This window comes from Perna viridis, chromosome 1 (assembly GCF_037379345.1).
Source record: "Perna viridis isolate PV_CMFRI_1.1 ecotype Kerala chromosome 1, ASM3737934v1, whole genome shotgun sequence".
NCBI classification, from domain to species: domain Eukaryota; kingdom Metazoa; phylum Mollusca; class Bivalvia; order Mytilida; family Mytilidae; genus Perna; species Perna viridis.
In genome coordinates, this window is record NC_142445.1 from 31,491,776 (window position 1) to 31,507,598 (window position 15,823).

Below are 15,823 nucleotides of genomic sequence, written 5' to 3' on the forward strand. Positions count from 1 at the left end.
GATATATCACCCTCGACGTCACACTATATCACACTCTCGTATTCAGTATGATACAACACATACTGCCTGTAGTAGAGGGTGTTATGCATTGTATCACACTCTGTAAATATATAACCTTTAGACCATCTCATGTGATATATTTACCTCGTGTGCTACTACAGTGTAACACCCTCTACTAGGAGTAGTATGTGTATAATATAAACATCAAACATTTGATTTTGGTGTTTTTTAACATACAATATTAAACCATCTTCATCTTATTTCTATCACATTCTTTGCAGAACTTGATCCAAGGTTATCTTGGTTGGTATGGACAGCAATGTTTGGATCTCTAACTTTAGTAATCACTGTTGGTGTCAATCCATCTGCCATTAGAACACTGATTGCTTCAACCATATTAAGATTTATTTTCTCCTTTGGACTTGAACCAACTTTGTGGATGTTAGGAGCTTTGAATGTAAGTATTTTTTGGTTTTAAGTTTTGACCTTTTGACTTGCTCAAGTGGAAACATTTCATATTAGTGCCGTTTCATTTTAGATTTAATCAATTAAAGTTTGGAAACTTTTGTATATGTGTATTATTGTGATTTTCACATCTTTGACTAAACTGCAAATAATTGTCATAATGATATTGTCAAAAAAAAAAACAGTTATGTAAAAAAACTAAGTGATTTATTGCAATTACAACTCACTTTTGAGAAGGATTACACTAGCTATTCTTAAATAGAATATAAATTCTACAGCATCACTTTTCTGTGTATAAAACATAAACTTTATTATTCTAACAAACGTCACACGTTACTTCAATAATAAAACATAGTATGGACTTAGATATTGTATTCCTCTTTAACAGGTTATAAATAAAGGAATATTCCTGATAAGTTTAATGGGTAATAGAGGAACCTTCACAAAACCATGGCAGCAAGTTTTAACAGATTTTGAATTCATGTATCACATCATGTATCTTCTAATCTGTGTCTTTGGTTTATGCATACATGAATTTGCCTACAGTCTTTTGGTATGTTGCATATTTATTTGTCAGTGCAATTAACAATTAGAGTGTATTGTAATGAAAGTGTATATATTTCTAATTGTAATTTCAAATTGAAGAAAAGGGTCTATGTTTAAGTGTATCAAAAACCAGATTGTTTTTTTGATGTTTTAGTGTAACAGTTTATTTTATGACCTATCTGACTTGATACCATCAGAAATTGTCTTATTGTTAACTCTTAAGTGTAAGTTTTTGTAGAATCAGGCTAATGGAAAAATCTGAAACATGCATGTCTAAACCCCACCGATCTGACAATATAATATCACTCCAGAATGCTTTTTCTATTATAAAAAAACATTATTTGATCTCTGTATCACTGTGTTTGCTCAGAAATATTAGTTCTCACTAACCACTTCTGGGTCAAATGGCCACCCCCCCCCCCCCCCCCCCCCCCCCATGTAGTACAGAAAACACACCAAACCTAGATCTATGCATTGTAAGTGCATTATTTGTGTGTGTTCTGATCAACAAAAGTAGTCAAAATAAAGATGAGAATGTGTACTTAAAAAATCATATTTGCAATTTACTACAAAAGTGTATAAATAGTGTTTAAATGTGGGAGTAATTTGCCTCCATGTTGTGATTTAGCAGAAAAGTTAAAAACGTGGATTTTCAGTATTATTTGTTCAAGTAAATTTTGTGAAAAATTCCTACAATCATCATACCATTGGCATACTGATTTTTAAATTACATTTTTAACATGTAAAATAATGGAAATGTTAGAAGTTTTTAGTGAGACCACAGAAAAAGATGAGGTTTTTGACAGAGTTATCTGCTCTTGTCAGTTGTTTAATCTGGTTCCCTGGTCAGTATCATAATGGACTCAAAGATCACTACAACGTACCTCTTTTAAAAAATATCATACACATGTCAGTGTGTGTTTTTTGGCTTGTATGAGAACGGGAAATTGATGAAATGATTGGTTAGCATTGAATTTATGTAATATTACCCAGTTTCCGATTCAAACACAGGGGCTCTTTACGATTGACTCTATATAGGTCATATATGTTATCAGGACCAGGATATCTATAAGTAGCTATTGCCAGTTGTTTAATCTGGTTTCAGGTAATTTAAAACATTCAGGTCATCGTGGTTACATAAATTTATGCAATCATATCAAGGGAACAAAGATTTTAGCGAAAGTCACCTGATTTTAGAGCATATCCCTTTCATGCCATTTCAGATGTTAAAAGTAAGCCATAATCAGTGAAAGAGAATATTTGACGATAAGCGACTGAAGACTTAAGTCTTTGATTTCCTTGATTCTGGTGGTGCAAATAGTTAAATTAAACTTTCAAAATGGTGGTTTTTTTTTCACCCACTGCCTGATTCTTACAGAGACTGACACTTAAAGTGCACATCATGTGCTTATGCTCAGGTTTGATCAGATCAAATTTTAAGGAAGTATCACCTGGTTAATTTTATATAGCATAGTTGGTGGAGTGGTCCATAGTGTTGGACTTTGTGATAACTGTGTTGTCATAGATATCAGAACAGAGAAGGGATATAAATCTAGCAGAGGGATCACTTAATTTGCAGCCTCACATAGATTCTAGAATTTAGATAAGCAAGCTTTTAGACTTTTTAAAAAAATCTATATATATTTGTTACTGGAAATGACATCATGTGACAGATTGTTATACCTCACTTTAATTTTCTTACAGCTATTGGATATAGTTTACAGAGAGGAAACACTGTCCAATGTTATCAAATCTGTGACAAGAAATGGTAGATCTATCGTCTTGACAGCTGTGTTGGCAGTTATTCTTATCTATATGTTCTCTATTCTTGGCTTCCTTTTCTTCCAAGATGACTTCCTGATGGAAATAGAACCAGTTAAAATAGTCGAAAACACAGGTATATCAACAAGTTTAACAAAATAATTACATGTAGTACTAATTTGATAATTAATGGAGAGGAAGCAGGAACCAAGGTGGCTGCCAAAATTTGTCCATGGTGTTATCTAGTATCGTTTGAGACTTTACGAAACTTTTAATATGTAAATTGGGCGGCAACCAATAAAAATGTTCCTGTGTAGCCTCACATTTTCTCTTGAGGTCTGGACTCCTCTGTATATCACTTTTAAGCTGAGTCAGAGCAATGCTACTGTCTATGCATTTGTTGTAAAGCTACCAATATTAATGGTTCCAGGAGTGTCAAACAATTGAATAAAACAGATTTGTAGAATATTTAGATGTTTAACTATGTTTTACTGTTTTACTTCAAAAATCCAGTGAAATCTGTGCTTGTGTTTTAATGCTTACTTTTTTTGTAGTTGAAGATGTCTGTTATGCCCAAGATAAAACAACCTGCACATCAGAAGGAGCCCATACTACAAGTGAGTTTTTAATGAAAAAAAATTGTTTCTGTTGTTTTGAACAAACCAGACTATCTAGTAAATTGTTACAGTGGCATTTATGGAAAGCAATAAGGTTAGCATTACCCCGTTCCATAAGGTAAAAGAGAAGACGTGCAAAGTTTTGAAAAAGGCATGCACTAATCAAAAACTAACTAACAAAATCTCTTTTGGGAGAAGAAACTTGAACCATCATATGAAGCATCTTTTTGATAAATATTGATTTTTTATTATGTGCAAATATAACTAGAAAATCAGTATGAAAAAATGCTAACATAGTGAGAATGTCCTTTTGAAAAAAATACTTGGGAGTTATAAGAGTTAGAGAAGAATAGTGTTAAATTATATACTATATGTATTTAATATATAGTTTTCTACAGTCTCCAAAAGTTGTTGACAGATGCTTGAAATTTGAAAGGTTAATTGTCTCAACTGTAGAATTGCAGTAAAGATTTATCTAAATACCAGTTGTTATATAGCTGACTTAAAACAATAGGGATTTCTTATTCACAATTTGGAAACATAGAAAAAAATAAGATGTTAAGGTCTGTGCAATTATTTTTACGACAGAGCATGTAATTTTATTGAAATATTTTCCTCCAAAATCTACATAGTAAATGAAAGTTTTCCATGGATGGAGTGATTCTTATGGCAATGTTTGTTATATAACAACCCCATATTGAATGGGGAGATAACCTGTGCATATTTCTTGATGTTTACTAATTTTTTTCTTAGTATTTTTACCTACAGATAGTCAATACTGTAGCAGATGTAAATAGCTGGTTGATGTAACGTGATAATTAAAAAAAAGTGAAAATCAGTCTCTCTATTATTTATTTTATTATGCCCCCACAAACAGTTTGGGTATATAGGAAATCCTGTCTGTTTGTTTGTCTGTCTGCCTGTCTGTCTGTCTGTCTAAATTTCTTGTTATTGCATAACCTTTAGCTTGCTGAAAGTCTTTATTTGATCAAATTTTCAATGCTAACAAAATATGATATGTTTGTTTTAGCTGTAGCACAGAAGGATGAGCCGGTACAACAGAGAGTTTGTGAATCTTTGATAATGTGTATTATCACAGCTATAAATGAAGGTTTGAGGAATGGTGGTGGTATTGGAGATGTTCTTCGCAAACCTGATATGAAGGTGTGTTAATTTCTCCCATTCCGAACCAGTGATTAAGAATGCACTTGACTTTTTAGCCACTGGGCTGTGTTTGAATTTTTGCAAGAGGTTTCCTGCTTTTTAACAGATTTAATTGAATAAACTAATTCTCCTTCAGCCTAGTTCTGACTTAAACTATGTGTCCTCTCTCTAGTGTAAAATTTAGATCTATATTTCATAAAGAGATATCCAGGAATTCAGCCAAAATATTGTTGTTTATTTTAAGAAATTGCATTTTTTTCTTTTGATAGGCTTTTGTTTTTAATTTACATTTAATCTTGGACTTATTTGACATTGGATTTCATGTGTAAGAGTCCTAATTTGCAGCCTTAGCAACAGTTTATTTTCTTTATTTGAGCCTTTATTGGTCATATAAACTAATATTGTGTTTCAGTTTATTGAAGCCTTTATTTGTATACACTGTATTTTACATCATTTCTTTGTTTACAGGAGTTGTTATTTGTAAACATTGCATCTGACATCATTTTTTTGTTTACAGGAGCCTTTATTTGTAGCCAGAGTGGTGTATGATATGTTGTTCTTCTTCATCATCATTATTATTGTACTGAATCTCATCTTTGGTGTCATTATTGATACTTTTGCTGATCTCAGGAGTGAGAAACAGAACAAGGAAGAAATTCTTAAAAACACATGTTTCATATGTGGTGAGTTAATTTCCTATAGTTAGTTCATGTAATGTATATTAATGTTCCTTTCAGCTCAAGCTTACTGTGTAGCTTATTTTCATAGGGGTAGAGTGGAAAATTTCATTTCAATATATATTTCATGTATTGTTTTAATTTGGATATTTTTTTTAGATTTATATTAGATTATGTGAGAAATTTTCTTTATATCGACAACAATGCAAAAACTAGTCAATACATTTTTTTTTTTAAATTTGTTAGAAAGGTGTTTATCTGTTTATCTAACTTTTTTTTCTTGTTATCTTCAAAATACTAAAAAAAACTCCCATTACAGTTCTACAGAACATTTTTGTTCTAATTAGCACCCAATTGAAAGAAAGTGTTTTTTTGGGTTTTTTTTTTTTGGTTTTTTTTGTGCATAAAAAAATGTTTGTTATTATACTATACTTAGTTTTATGTGAAAAATTCTTTAAAAATAATTTAAATTTAAATTTTACATCATCTCTATATATGAATTTGCAAGACGTTTCCTTAGAAATGATATGGAAAGCTTAAACATTGGTTGTTTATATTACAGGCCTAAACAGATCTGCATTTGACAACAAATCTGTATCATTTGAGGAACACATTAACCGGGAACATAATATGTGGCACTATCTCAACTTTATTGTTCTGGCCATTGTGAAAAAGAAAACAGAATTTACTGGACCTGAAAGTTACGTGTATGAGCTTGTTAAGGTTAGTTTATATCTGAAAAAAGAGCTGTTGAACCAGGTTCAATAACGTCTAAAGTTTTAGAATTATATTTCATACCTTTTAAACACAATAAAGGTACATGTATTAAATGTGTAAATGTACTTGTTTGGCATGTCATGTTACCAGCATTTCATTGTAAAATTTGGATTCTCTCACATTGATCTTCTGAACATGTGTACAGTAAGAATTTCTTGCGATTCAGGATATTGAAAGGGTAATGATGATCACAAGTGTCAAAGAATGCCTATATTTAATGAGTGTGCACAAGTAAAGAATTTTTTGGCTATTTTTATCATAAATCCTTAATTTTGTGATTGGCAGATTGATATTCCTGTTGTGACATTTTGGCAGGAGAAAGTCCAAGAGTGAAATTACAGTATTATTTCAGTGTGAATTATAGAAATTTATTACGCAGGGAACAGTTGGTAAATCACTGCTATCTATATAATAATGAATACATGTTGATTCCCCTTTTTGCACTCAGAACTTGTGGATGACACTGTGTTCTGATTTGTGCAAAACCAACCACTTTGTGTCTTATATTGACTTAAGCCTGATGACTTGATAATAATATTACATGTAATAAAATTATTTTAAATTGGATATTATATCAGAAGAACTCTTTTTCAATTTGCAATTAAAACATCAGTTCCTTAAGTAATAAAAAAAAAGAAAAAAAACATCATCATTCACTGGTAACATTTTTGATTTGTATGTAAATTAATTGCATATCAGTAATAAATTCTGACATTAACTGATATTTAATAATCCAAAGTATTAAAAGTAACCATTCTGATTATCTGGCATTGTTGGTCGGTACAAAAAATTTGGACTGCTACTTATTGGTGACTTATTCCACTTATAAAAACATAAACTTATCGGTATCTTTGAAATATTAAGGTATGGTTATTTTATGTAATAAACAGAATAGTAAATGATGATTGGGGTTTATCACAAAATATGAACTGCCGTGGGTTGCGATATAGATCAGAAAAAGAAAATTGCGCCTCACCTATAACTTGGGCAATATCAGTTTTCATCGGCCATATCACTAACCATGGGCAGTCCGTGTTTTGTGATATAGCTCTCACAATCATTTACTATCTTGTAAATATTTGAATTAAATATAAATGCCAAGTGTGCCAATCAAGAAGCTCCCTTGAACCTTTGTTGAAGCCTGTTTTTATCCTTATTACAGGAGAAGAGTTTGGACTGGTTTCCAAGGATGAGAGCAATGTCCCTGCAAGCAGAGGACACTGAGGGGGAACAGTATGATATGAGGAATCTCAATGCCCAGTTAGATAATACTAATCGTCTTGTCATAAATCTTACTAAACAGCTTAATGAATTAAAGGAACAGGTAATGAAATATCAAGTCTTGATAATATTTACAAGAACATATAAAACTAGTTACGTGGCTTTTAGTATATTGGTTGGTTCTGACATATAAAACTAGTTACGTGGCTTTTAGTGTATTGGTTGGTTCTGACATATAAAACTAGTTACGTGGTTTTTAGTGTATTGGTTGGTTCAGACATATAAAACTAGTTACGTGGCTTTTAGTGTATTGGTTGGTTCTGACATATAAAACTAGTTACGTGGCTCTTAGTGTATTGGTTGGTTCTGACATATAAAACTAGTTACGTGGCTTTTAGTGTATTGGTTGGTTCTGACATATAAAACTAGTTACGTGGCTTTTAGTGTATTGGTTGGTTCTGACATATAAAACTAGTTACGTGGCTCTTAGTGTATTGGTTGGTTCTGACATATAAAACTAGTTACGTGGCTTTTAGTGTATTGGTTGGTTCTGACATATAAAACTAGTTACTTGGCTTTTAGTGTATTGGTTGATTCTGAGTTGCTCAGGTTACTTGACTTTTAGTGTATTGGTTGATTCTGAGTTGCTCAGGTTACTTGACTTGGTTGATTCTGACATATAACACTAGTTACATGACTTTTAGTGTATTGGTTGATTCTGAGTTGCTCAGGTTACTTGACTTTTAGTGTATTGGTTGGTTCTGAGTGGCTCAGGTTACTTGACTTTTAGTATATTGGTTGATTCTGACATATAAAACTAGTTACTTGACTTTCAGTGTATTGGTTGATTCTGAGTTGCTCAGGTTACTTTACTTTTAGTGTATTGGTTGATTCTGAGTCATTTTTTCTGTTTTGCCAGGAGTGCTGTTACTATTTTCACTATTACTTGTTACATGGGGTAGTACAAACTCCACACAGCGGCAGATGTTCATCTCCTCTCTTGCTAACCGCTGTAGACAGGCCTGTTAAGGTTTTCACTATTACTTGTTACATGTGGTAGTACAAACTCCACGCAGTGGCAGATGTTCATCTCCTCTCTTGCTAACCGCTGTAGACAGGCCTGTTAATGTTTTCACTATTACTTGTTACATGGGTAGTACAAACTCCACACAGTGGTAGATGTTCATCTCCTCTCTTGCTAACCGCTGTAGACAGGCCTGCTAAGGTTTTCACTATTACATGTACTTGTTACATGGGGTAGTACAAGCTCCACGCAGTGGCAGATGTTCTTCTCCTCTCTTGCTAACTGCTGTAGACAGGCCTTTCAAAATTCTCAGACGTAATTCAAATTATACATGGTTAGACTATCAGATAAAGTTGCATGAATTCATTCAAATTTCCCTGACTTTGCAAGATACTTGCATTTTCTGAGAGGGCTGGCTGCAGCATATAGAGTGAATTTAGAATGTCTGCACTGTTTCAGAGCTGTGGGGGTTTTATTGTATGTTTGTTTGTTTTTTTTGTTTTTGTTTTTTTTTGGTCAGTCAAATCACAAATTCAAGTTTCCAGCAAAGTATACACTCATGTGAAATCTACAAATTTAAATAACTATAATTTAATCAATCTTTGATAAACGATGAAACTTCTAAAAAGTTTTTCATACACTCATATGAAATCCACAAATTTAAATAACTTCCATGTAACAAATCTTTGGCAAACAACAAAAGTTTTTTTTTAACTTCAACGTGTTATAAATCTGCAAGGTTCAAATGTGACACAAATGTATGTGCTTTGCTCCAAGTTAATTATTCTAATGATATGGAGCTAATGTATTAAATTGCTCTACTTTTATTGCAATATACATAATGATTATGAATACTTTCTGAAATTTCTAGATGACAGAGCAGAGAAAACAGAAACAAAGAAAAGGATTTCTCCATTCATCGACAGTTCCCAATATGTTGATGTAATAGATTTGTATCAGCTGTCATTCAGCATTAACCAGCAGTTTTAAATATTTTGATGTAATTTGGTCTATACAACTGTCATACAGCATTATCTCATATTTTACAGATTGCTTGTTATGTGACAATCTTGATTTTGTATTTATTGTTAAAATTGGAATAGAAAGTGCTCCTTTTGATTTGAAATGTTATTATGTGTGTATTCAATATGAATGACTTAATTTGTTGATTCTTTACAATCATTTACCATAGCAATAAAATTAGCAATCAATCAGTGATCAACTATCAATCGTCAGATTATCACCAAAAAAAATCACTTATGATAGGTGTCTCAGGTGACTGATTCAAACATTTAATTAATAGTCACCCAGAAGTCAATGATCAGTCAACAGTCATTTCACAATCAGTCACAGGGATTGACCAGTCAGTTTAGGTAATTTTGTTATTATCAGATTTAATCATCAATCTCTATTTTTTTTCTACTTTTGTAAAGGCTTGTAATCTTTGAATTTATTTTATAAGAACCATTTATAAATTATCAAATAATTATTTTCTTCATTGTTGTAGCCAATATAATGTCTCATATGATACTTTAATGAAAGGTTGAATTGTGATCATCAAATTCCATATTAGTTACATGTATTGCACAATATACAAAGTATGCTTATCATTATTCTAAATGTGTATTGGAATAATTTTGTAGTTTTCTCTGTTATTTTGTATTGGTTAAAATCTTTTTGTTTTGTCTTTGATTGCTGTAAAGCACTGGTATTAAAATTTAAACTGATAATTGTAATTGCAATTATGAAGATCCCATTATGGCAAATTGAGATAGTGCTTATAATCATATTGTTTTTTTTATATGAAGAATGTGTTTGATAATGTTGTAATTCAAAAATTATTGAGATGTTTTTATAATTGTTAAAGAGAAAGACCACCTTTGCATTAAGTTAGTCTCTTACGATAAATCATACCCACATAAACAAAAATAAACAACCTTTAATGCAAAATGCGCTTTAAAAAAATGCTCAAGGCTATGCAAAGTTCGAAATCCTTGAAATATAAGTGGATAGCCATCTTGCAGAACTCTCCTGTCTGAAGGAAGACCATAGTCAAACTTTATTGATTTTTACTGATAGCTTCCGATTGACTCGTGACATCACTAAGTCAGTTTGATACTGATACAAGTACTGCAAATAATATGTAAACATAGAATATTCCGTAAATATTTCTACGATCCTGTTTATTTAATCACCAAAACATGATGACTTGTCAAGCTTATGATTGAACAAATGATAAAAGAGAAATGTTCTAAAAGTTCTTTTTTTTTTACCAGCAACACAAACATTCTTCAGAAGTCATGGAAGTAGCCATAAGATTTTCTTTACAAAAATTAGCCATCTGGCTGCAAATCTGTTGTTCGTCAATGATGTCTGACATTTGCTTACCTGTTGTGCGTCAATCTCCTCTTCTATTTATTTTGGGTTGAATTTATAGAGGGAAAGTCCAAAATTTGCGATTTCCTTGGACATCGTAATCAATTACCTATTTACTCTCATTTTACAAACTGACTTCGTGACATTTCCTAATAATAAATCTCGATTAATTAATTAAGAAAAGGAAATTATTTTGTTTCAATTTAATTTTCATGAATATTTAACAGATTAGTTCCGATATTTATGACTTGCACAATAACATGGTCTTCTCCTTTAAAATTGCAAAAAAAAAAAATCATTATGCTAATTTTTACATTACTTAAACTGAAAGGTAGTTTACTCAATGTTGCAAAAATTAATATGGCATGTATATGTCTTAAACAAGAAAAACTCAACTAATAAATGCATGCAATAATTTCTGATATTATTGTACATTGAAACTGTCTAAATGATACCTCTTTCAGACTTCAGTTAAAACCGGTTCTAAAAGCATTTTAAATGTAAGTATTTGTAAGAATCATGCAAAATGGGAAAATTCAGAAACATGCATGTCAAAATCCCACCAATCAGACAATATAATTTTATTCAAGGATAATTTATCTATTTGAAAAGACCACCATTTGGTCACTGCACCACTGGATTTGCTCAGAAAGTTTCAATAGGTTGTTAGAAAAATGAGGTTTTTGAGAGCGTTATCTGCCCTTGAAATGTTCATTTTCAAGGCATTTCAATGAAATTTTAAGTCAATTTACCAACATGATATGGAAAATTTTCTCCTATTTTCCTGATTTAGATGGTGCAGATAGTCAAATTACACTTTCAAAGTGTTGGTGCTATCATACCACTGCCTGATTCTTACAGAAACTGACATAAAAGACAAAAATGGATTTCAAGGTATTTCTGGATTAGACATGTTTCTGGTTTATTTATAGTTCAGCTTTAGCAAGATCCACTGTACATTAAAAATTGTTGTATTTTGTTTCCAACTAATGGTGCTTAATGTCTTATGTGCTCTATGCCCTTAATATGTAAATTTCTACTATAAATATTTTCAACTATATGTTAATACATTTGAATTACGCAAATAGTACTTTTACTTGGTGTATTGTTAGGTGTATTATAAGGTGGTTGCATGAATATTGTCAATTTAAAGGCTTGTCAGTGCAATGCTAATTCTATCATGATATTCATCATTATTCTTGCAATAAGTCATTGATTGTTTAGCAGCATATTCATGTTTGCCATAAATTATTGATAAAGCTTATAAAATAAATCCACATCCTTGTGTGATATTGCAATCATTTTTTTAATAATTGTATATATTACATGCATAATGTTTATTTTTTCACAATGTGGATCCAGGGGGTTTTGGGGGTTGGAATCTCATTTTAGTTAATTTCAGGCTCAAATTGGGTAAAAAATAGCAAATAATCTTAAACTCTCTTCCTCCCCCCCCCCATTTTTGGGAGCCCTCTGAACCTCCACCATCTAATCCTAATTTTGTAGAAGAATATCCACCAGACTTTAACTTTACTTTAAGTATGGAATGTTTCAATGTTACTTCAATTAGTTTTAATGTTACTATCAAATTTGTGATCTGTTGTGTATTTATTATTGCCAATACTGAAATGTAATAAATTATAATATATATTTACAAGTGCATTCTAGTCTTAAAATCTTTTCAAGTAATTGATTTACCGTAAAAATCAGGTCTTGTTGCATTTTATGTGATTTATAATTCTTATTATACTCCCTACTATAAGTGAGGATATATACTGATAAGGGTGTCCGTCTCCCGTAATTCCTTCCATTCATATGTGGATGAACACCCATCTCTTATTTGTTACACCACTGAATGGAATTTAATCAAACTGTCACAGAATCTTAACTACATATTCCCATTGTGTGCCTCCTATTTCAAATTTTGATCCTAACAAATTTTGAGGTCTAAGGATGAATGTCATCAAGAAGGGGGATTGGGGATATTAGGTTAGTTAGCATTGCTCTCACTTTTTAAGACAACTAATTATACATGTACAACCACAAATAAAAATTGGGGTCGTATATTTGTATGGCACTGTCTTTGTCCTAGACACTTAGTTTTCGTTTGATAACTTGAGTATTGGTTGATCTTCATAAAATTTTATAATAAGGTTCCAAACCACAAAAGGAAGGTTGGTATTGATTTTGGGGGTTATGGCCTCAACGGTTTTAGAATTAGGTCAAAAAGGGGCCAAAACAAGCTTTTCATTGAATTTAATTATGTAACTCCAATAAAAGCATATTAAAGTCTATGATATTATTCCACTATATTCTGTACCACAACGGTCAGACTTGGATTGATTTTTGGGTTAAAGACTGAATTTTTCAGAAATAAGGGACCAAAAAGGTGGGCCAGAAACATTTTCCTGATGTCCAGACAATAACTTGACTATTAGTCGATGAATATTTTTGAAATGGTATAACAAGGTGCCATACCACAGAAGGAATACTAGATTGATTTTTGGGGTTGTGACTTGACTTTAGCCAAGTAAGGGTAAGGGACCTCGAAGGGACAAGAAACAAGTATTTTTTTCTGATTTCATTAAGATAGCTTCTTTATTTCTGGTCTGATTTTAAAAAATTATTTTCTTAGATTCCATATGAAAATCCTTGCATGCACTTTTCAGTCAGATTTCCGATATCTTTTACAGTTTTTGAATTACAAGGTGCCAAAGGAGACCACCTAAAAAATTTTATTTTTGGTGTTATTTTAAAATTAAAAAATTACCATATTCTTTAGATTCCTTAAAAAAATCCCTGCCTGCATTTTTTTAATCAGATTTCAGATATCTCTGACAGTTTTCGAGTTATAAGTGAAAAAAAGTGGCCGTTTTTATTTTTGATGCGATTTTAGAATATATTATTTACAGGATTCCATATGAAAATCCCAGCTTACATACAAGAAGTTTAAGAATATTAAGAGAATAGGTATGGTGTTTATGTCAAAGACACAACAACTTTACCAGGATGAAAATGTCAGCTCTAGGCCACCCATAAGTCTTCAATGAACAACAAGGAAACTCTGCTTACCAAATTAACCCTATCATTTACAGTTTTTGACATAATGAGGTACAAAGTAATCCATGAATGCACCCTGAAGTAGACCTTTATACATGTACTTGAAATGAATTTCAGATAAGTGAGCAATATTGCGTCCAAATGAGTCCCTTGTTTAGTGTGTATAATGTCCATACTTGCCTTAAGTGAACAGAGTTCAGCTAGCTGCTGTGGTAGCTTTTTATTTCTGAATAATGAGGAAAATGATAACTTGTATTAAGACGACATACCACTGCAATCCTTTCTAAATTTACAAATAGGGCTGTTTAGGAGAATGACACCTCACTCAGGAAGGCACTTTATTTCTATTTATAAAGTTGGTTGAGGTGAATGGCCTAAATTTCTATGTAGTCAATAGCAAGAGTATGAGCCATGTTTCTTAAAAAAATATTTTTGTAATTACATTTTCCTCAAAAACTTTCTCAACTCAAATTTTTACCAATCAGATGACATGTAATATAAGAAAGATACTAGTATGTGGAAAAATCAAGACTTCGAGAAACTTACTTTCATTTAGGCACAAGAAAGCAGTGAATATAACTTCTGGGTATGGTCCTATTCATGCTAAACTTCAATATTTGTTAGTACATCTTGATAAAATTCTACAAGGTTTCAAGTTGGTATTGATTTTGGGGTTGTGACTAGTACTGTTTATAAAACAAAATTTTCCTGTTGTCTGGACAATAACTTGTGTATAGATCTCTATGATATTGTGCCATAAGGTTCCAAACGTCCAAAAAAGGAAGGTTTTTATTGATTTTTTTGGTTACTCATACTGTGAAGAAAAAGAGGTTAGAAGCAAGAATTTTATGAAACTGAAGTATATGTGTATTGATCACTATTAAATTTTATTACAAGGATCCACACAACTAAAGTTAATGGCTAGACATGTTTCAGGGGGTGTTTTAAACATATAAAGAAGGAACAGGGGTCCAAAAGCATTTCTGGTTTCAGGATAAAAACTTAGAGTTTATTTATCTCTACAGAATTGTACCACTAGATTACAAACCACATAAGTAAGGGTTTGGTGAAGGTATTTTATCTTAAAAAAAAGAGGTTTCTTTTACGGTGTTTAAATCACACATTTTCTTGAGTCTAAATATAAAGTTCTCTTAGACCACTTTCTTTTTGGTCAGAATCTTATCAAACATTTCATCACAATCAAAACTAGAAAAACTGTGAGCAAAACCCACTTTGTGATACCCTATGATCCCCTCTCCAGAAACCAGGGACCTCAAAAGTTATTCAGATGGAAAAACATGATACAATGTAGGTGGTTCACAATGGCATCATGTCATAAAGAATGTGTGAAGATTCATTGAATTCCATTCAGCAGTCTTAGAGATTGTGGACTAGAAGATGGTTCCTCCTCATTGATGAAAGGCAGTCAATGTGTTGCATCAGGAACCTCCCCCCTAAAAGAAAGCTCCTTCAGATTAAAAAAATAAAGGTTTCATCAAATTCCATTCAGTGGTATCAGTCCATCCCCATGTATGAGAGGAAGTATTCTCATTGTATCCTCAAATTGTTTCTAGTATTAACATGTCTCAAAATAAATTTTATTGTAAAGTCTTTGTAATGGATCATTTATCACACTTTCATTTCTCATATTCATGCAGTTCTCATGATTATGATCCTGGACAAATAAGTGGTAAATTTTATTCGGCAACAGCAGTTCTTTCATTTTTGTTATAATGAAAATGGCTGATCTAGGATTGCTCACCATTAGATGTGCGATGAGAGGTGAGTGAAGTACTGTTTTGTTTTTTTTTTTACCAGACTTGCAAATTTTGGGGAATAAAGTGATAAGGGTGTCTATCCTTCCAGTGATACCTTTATAACACAGGTACCCATCTCTTATCCATTACTTTGACACTGTAGAATGAAGTTGAACCAAGCTTTAACAGAATCTTTATTAACCTTTATGTGCATTTCTCATTTTAGATTTTGATCTAAATCTTATGGGAAGTTGCACAATGCAAAGGAATTTAATCCCCAACAAAACTGGGAAAGTGCTAAGTTCTTGACATCATTTAGGTTTTTTATCTTTTTATATATATCACATATATATATATATAGGGCAAAACATTACACTT

At 31.8% G+C, this 15,823-nt stretch overlaps 1 protein-coding gene across 6 annotated transcripts in view; it reads left to right on the forward strand.

Moving 5' to 3' along the window:
• The window catches only part of LOC148628370 (inositol 1,4,5-trisphosphate-gated calcium channel ITPR1-like), an 85,185-nt gene extending 72,900 nt beyond the window's left edge, over positions 1–12,285 (forward strand). For all 6 annotated transcript variants that reach the window (XM_088586180.1, XM_088586205.1, XM_088586198.1 and 3 more), the window contains 9 exons: positions 282–457; positions 854–1,018; positions 2,716–2,908; positions 3,327–3,389; positions 4,420–4,553; positions 5,071–5,236; positions 5,793–5,953; positions 7,170–7,331; positions 9,124–12,285. In XM_088586180.1, the coding sequence (XP_088442306.1) occupies positions 282–457; positions 854–1,018; positions 2,716–2,908; positions 3,327–3,389; positions 4,420–4,553; positions 5,071–5,236; positions 5,793–5,953; positions 7,170–7,331; positions 9,124–9,198 (1,295 nt within the window). In that variant the 3' untranslated portion in view covers positions 9,199–12,285. The remainder of the gene's footprint in view (positions 1–281; positions 458–853; positions 1,019–2,715; positions 2,909–3,326; positions 3,390–4,419; positions 4,554–5,070; positions 5,237–5,792; positions 5,954–7,169; positions 7,332–9,123) is intronic.
• The last annotated feature ends 3,538 nt before the right edge of the window (positions 12,286–15,823 follow it).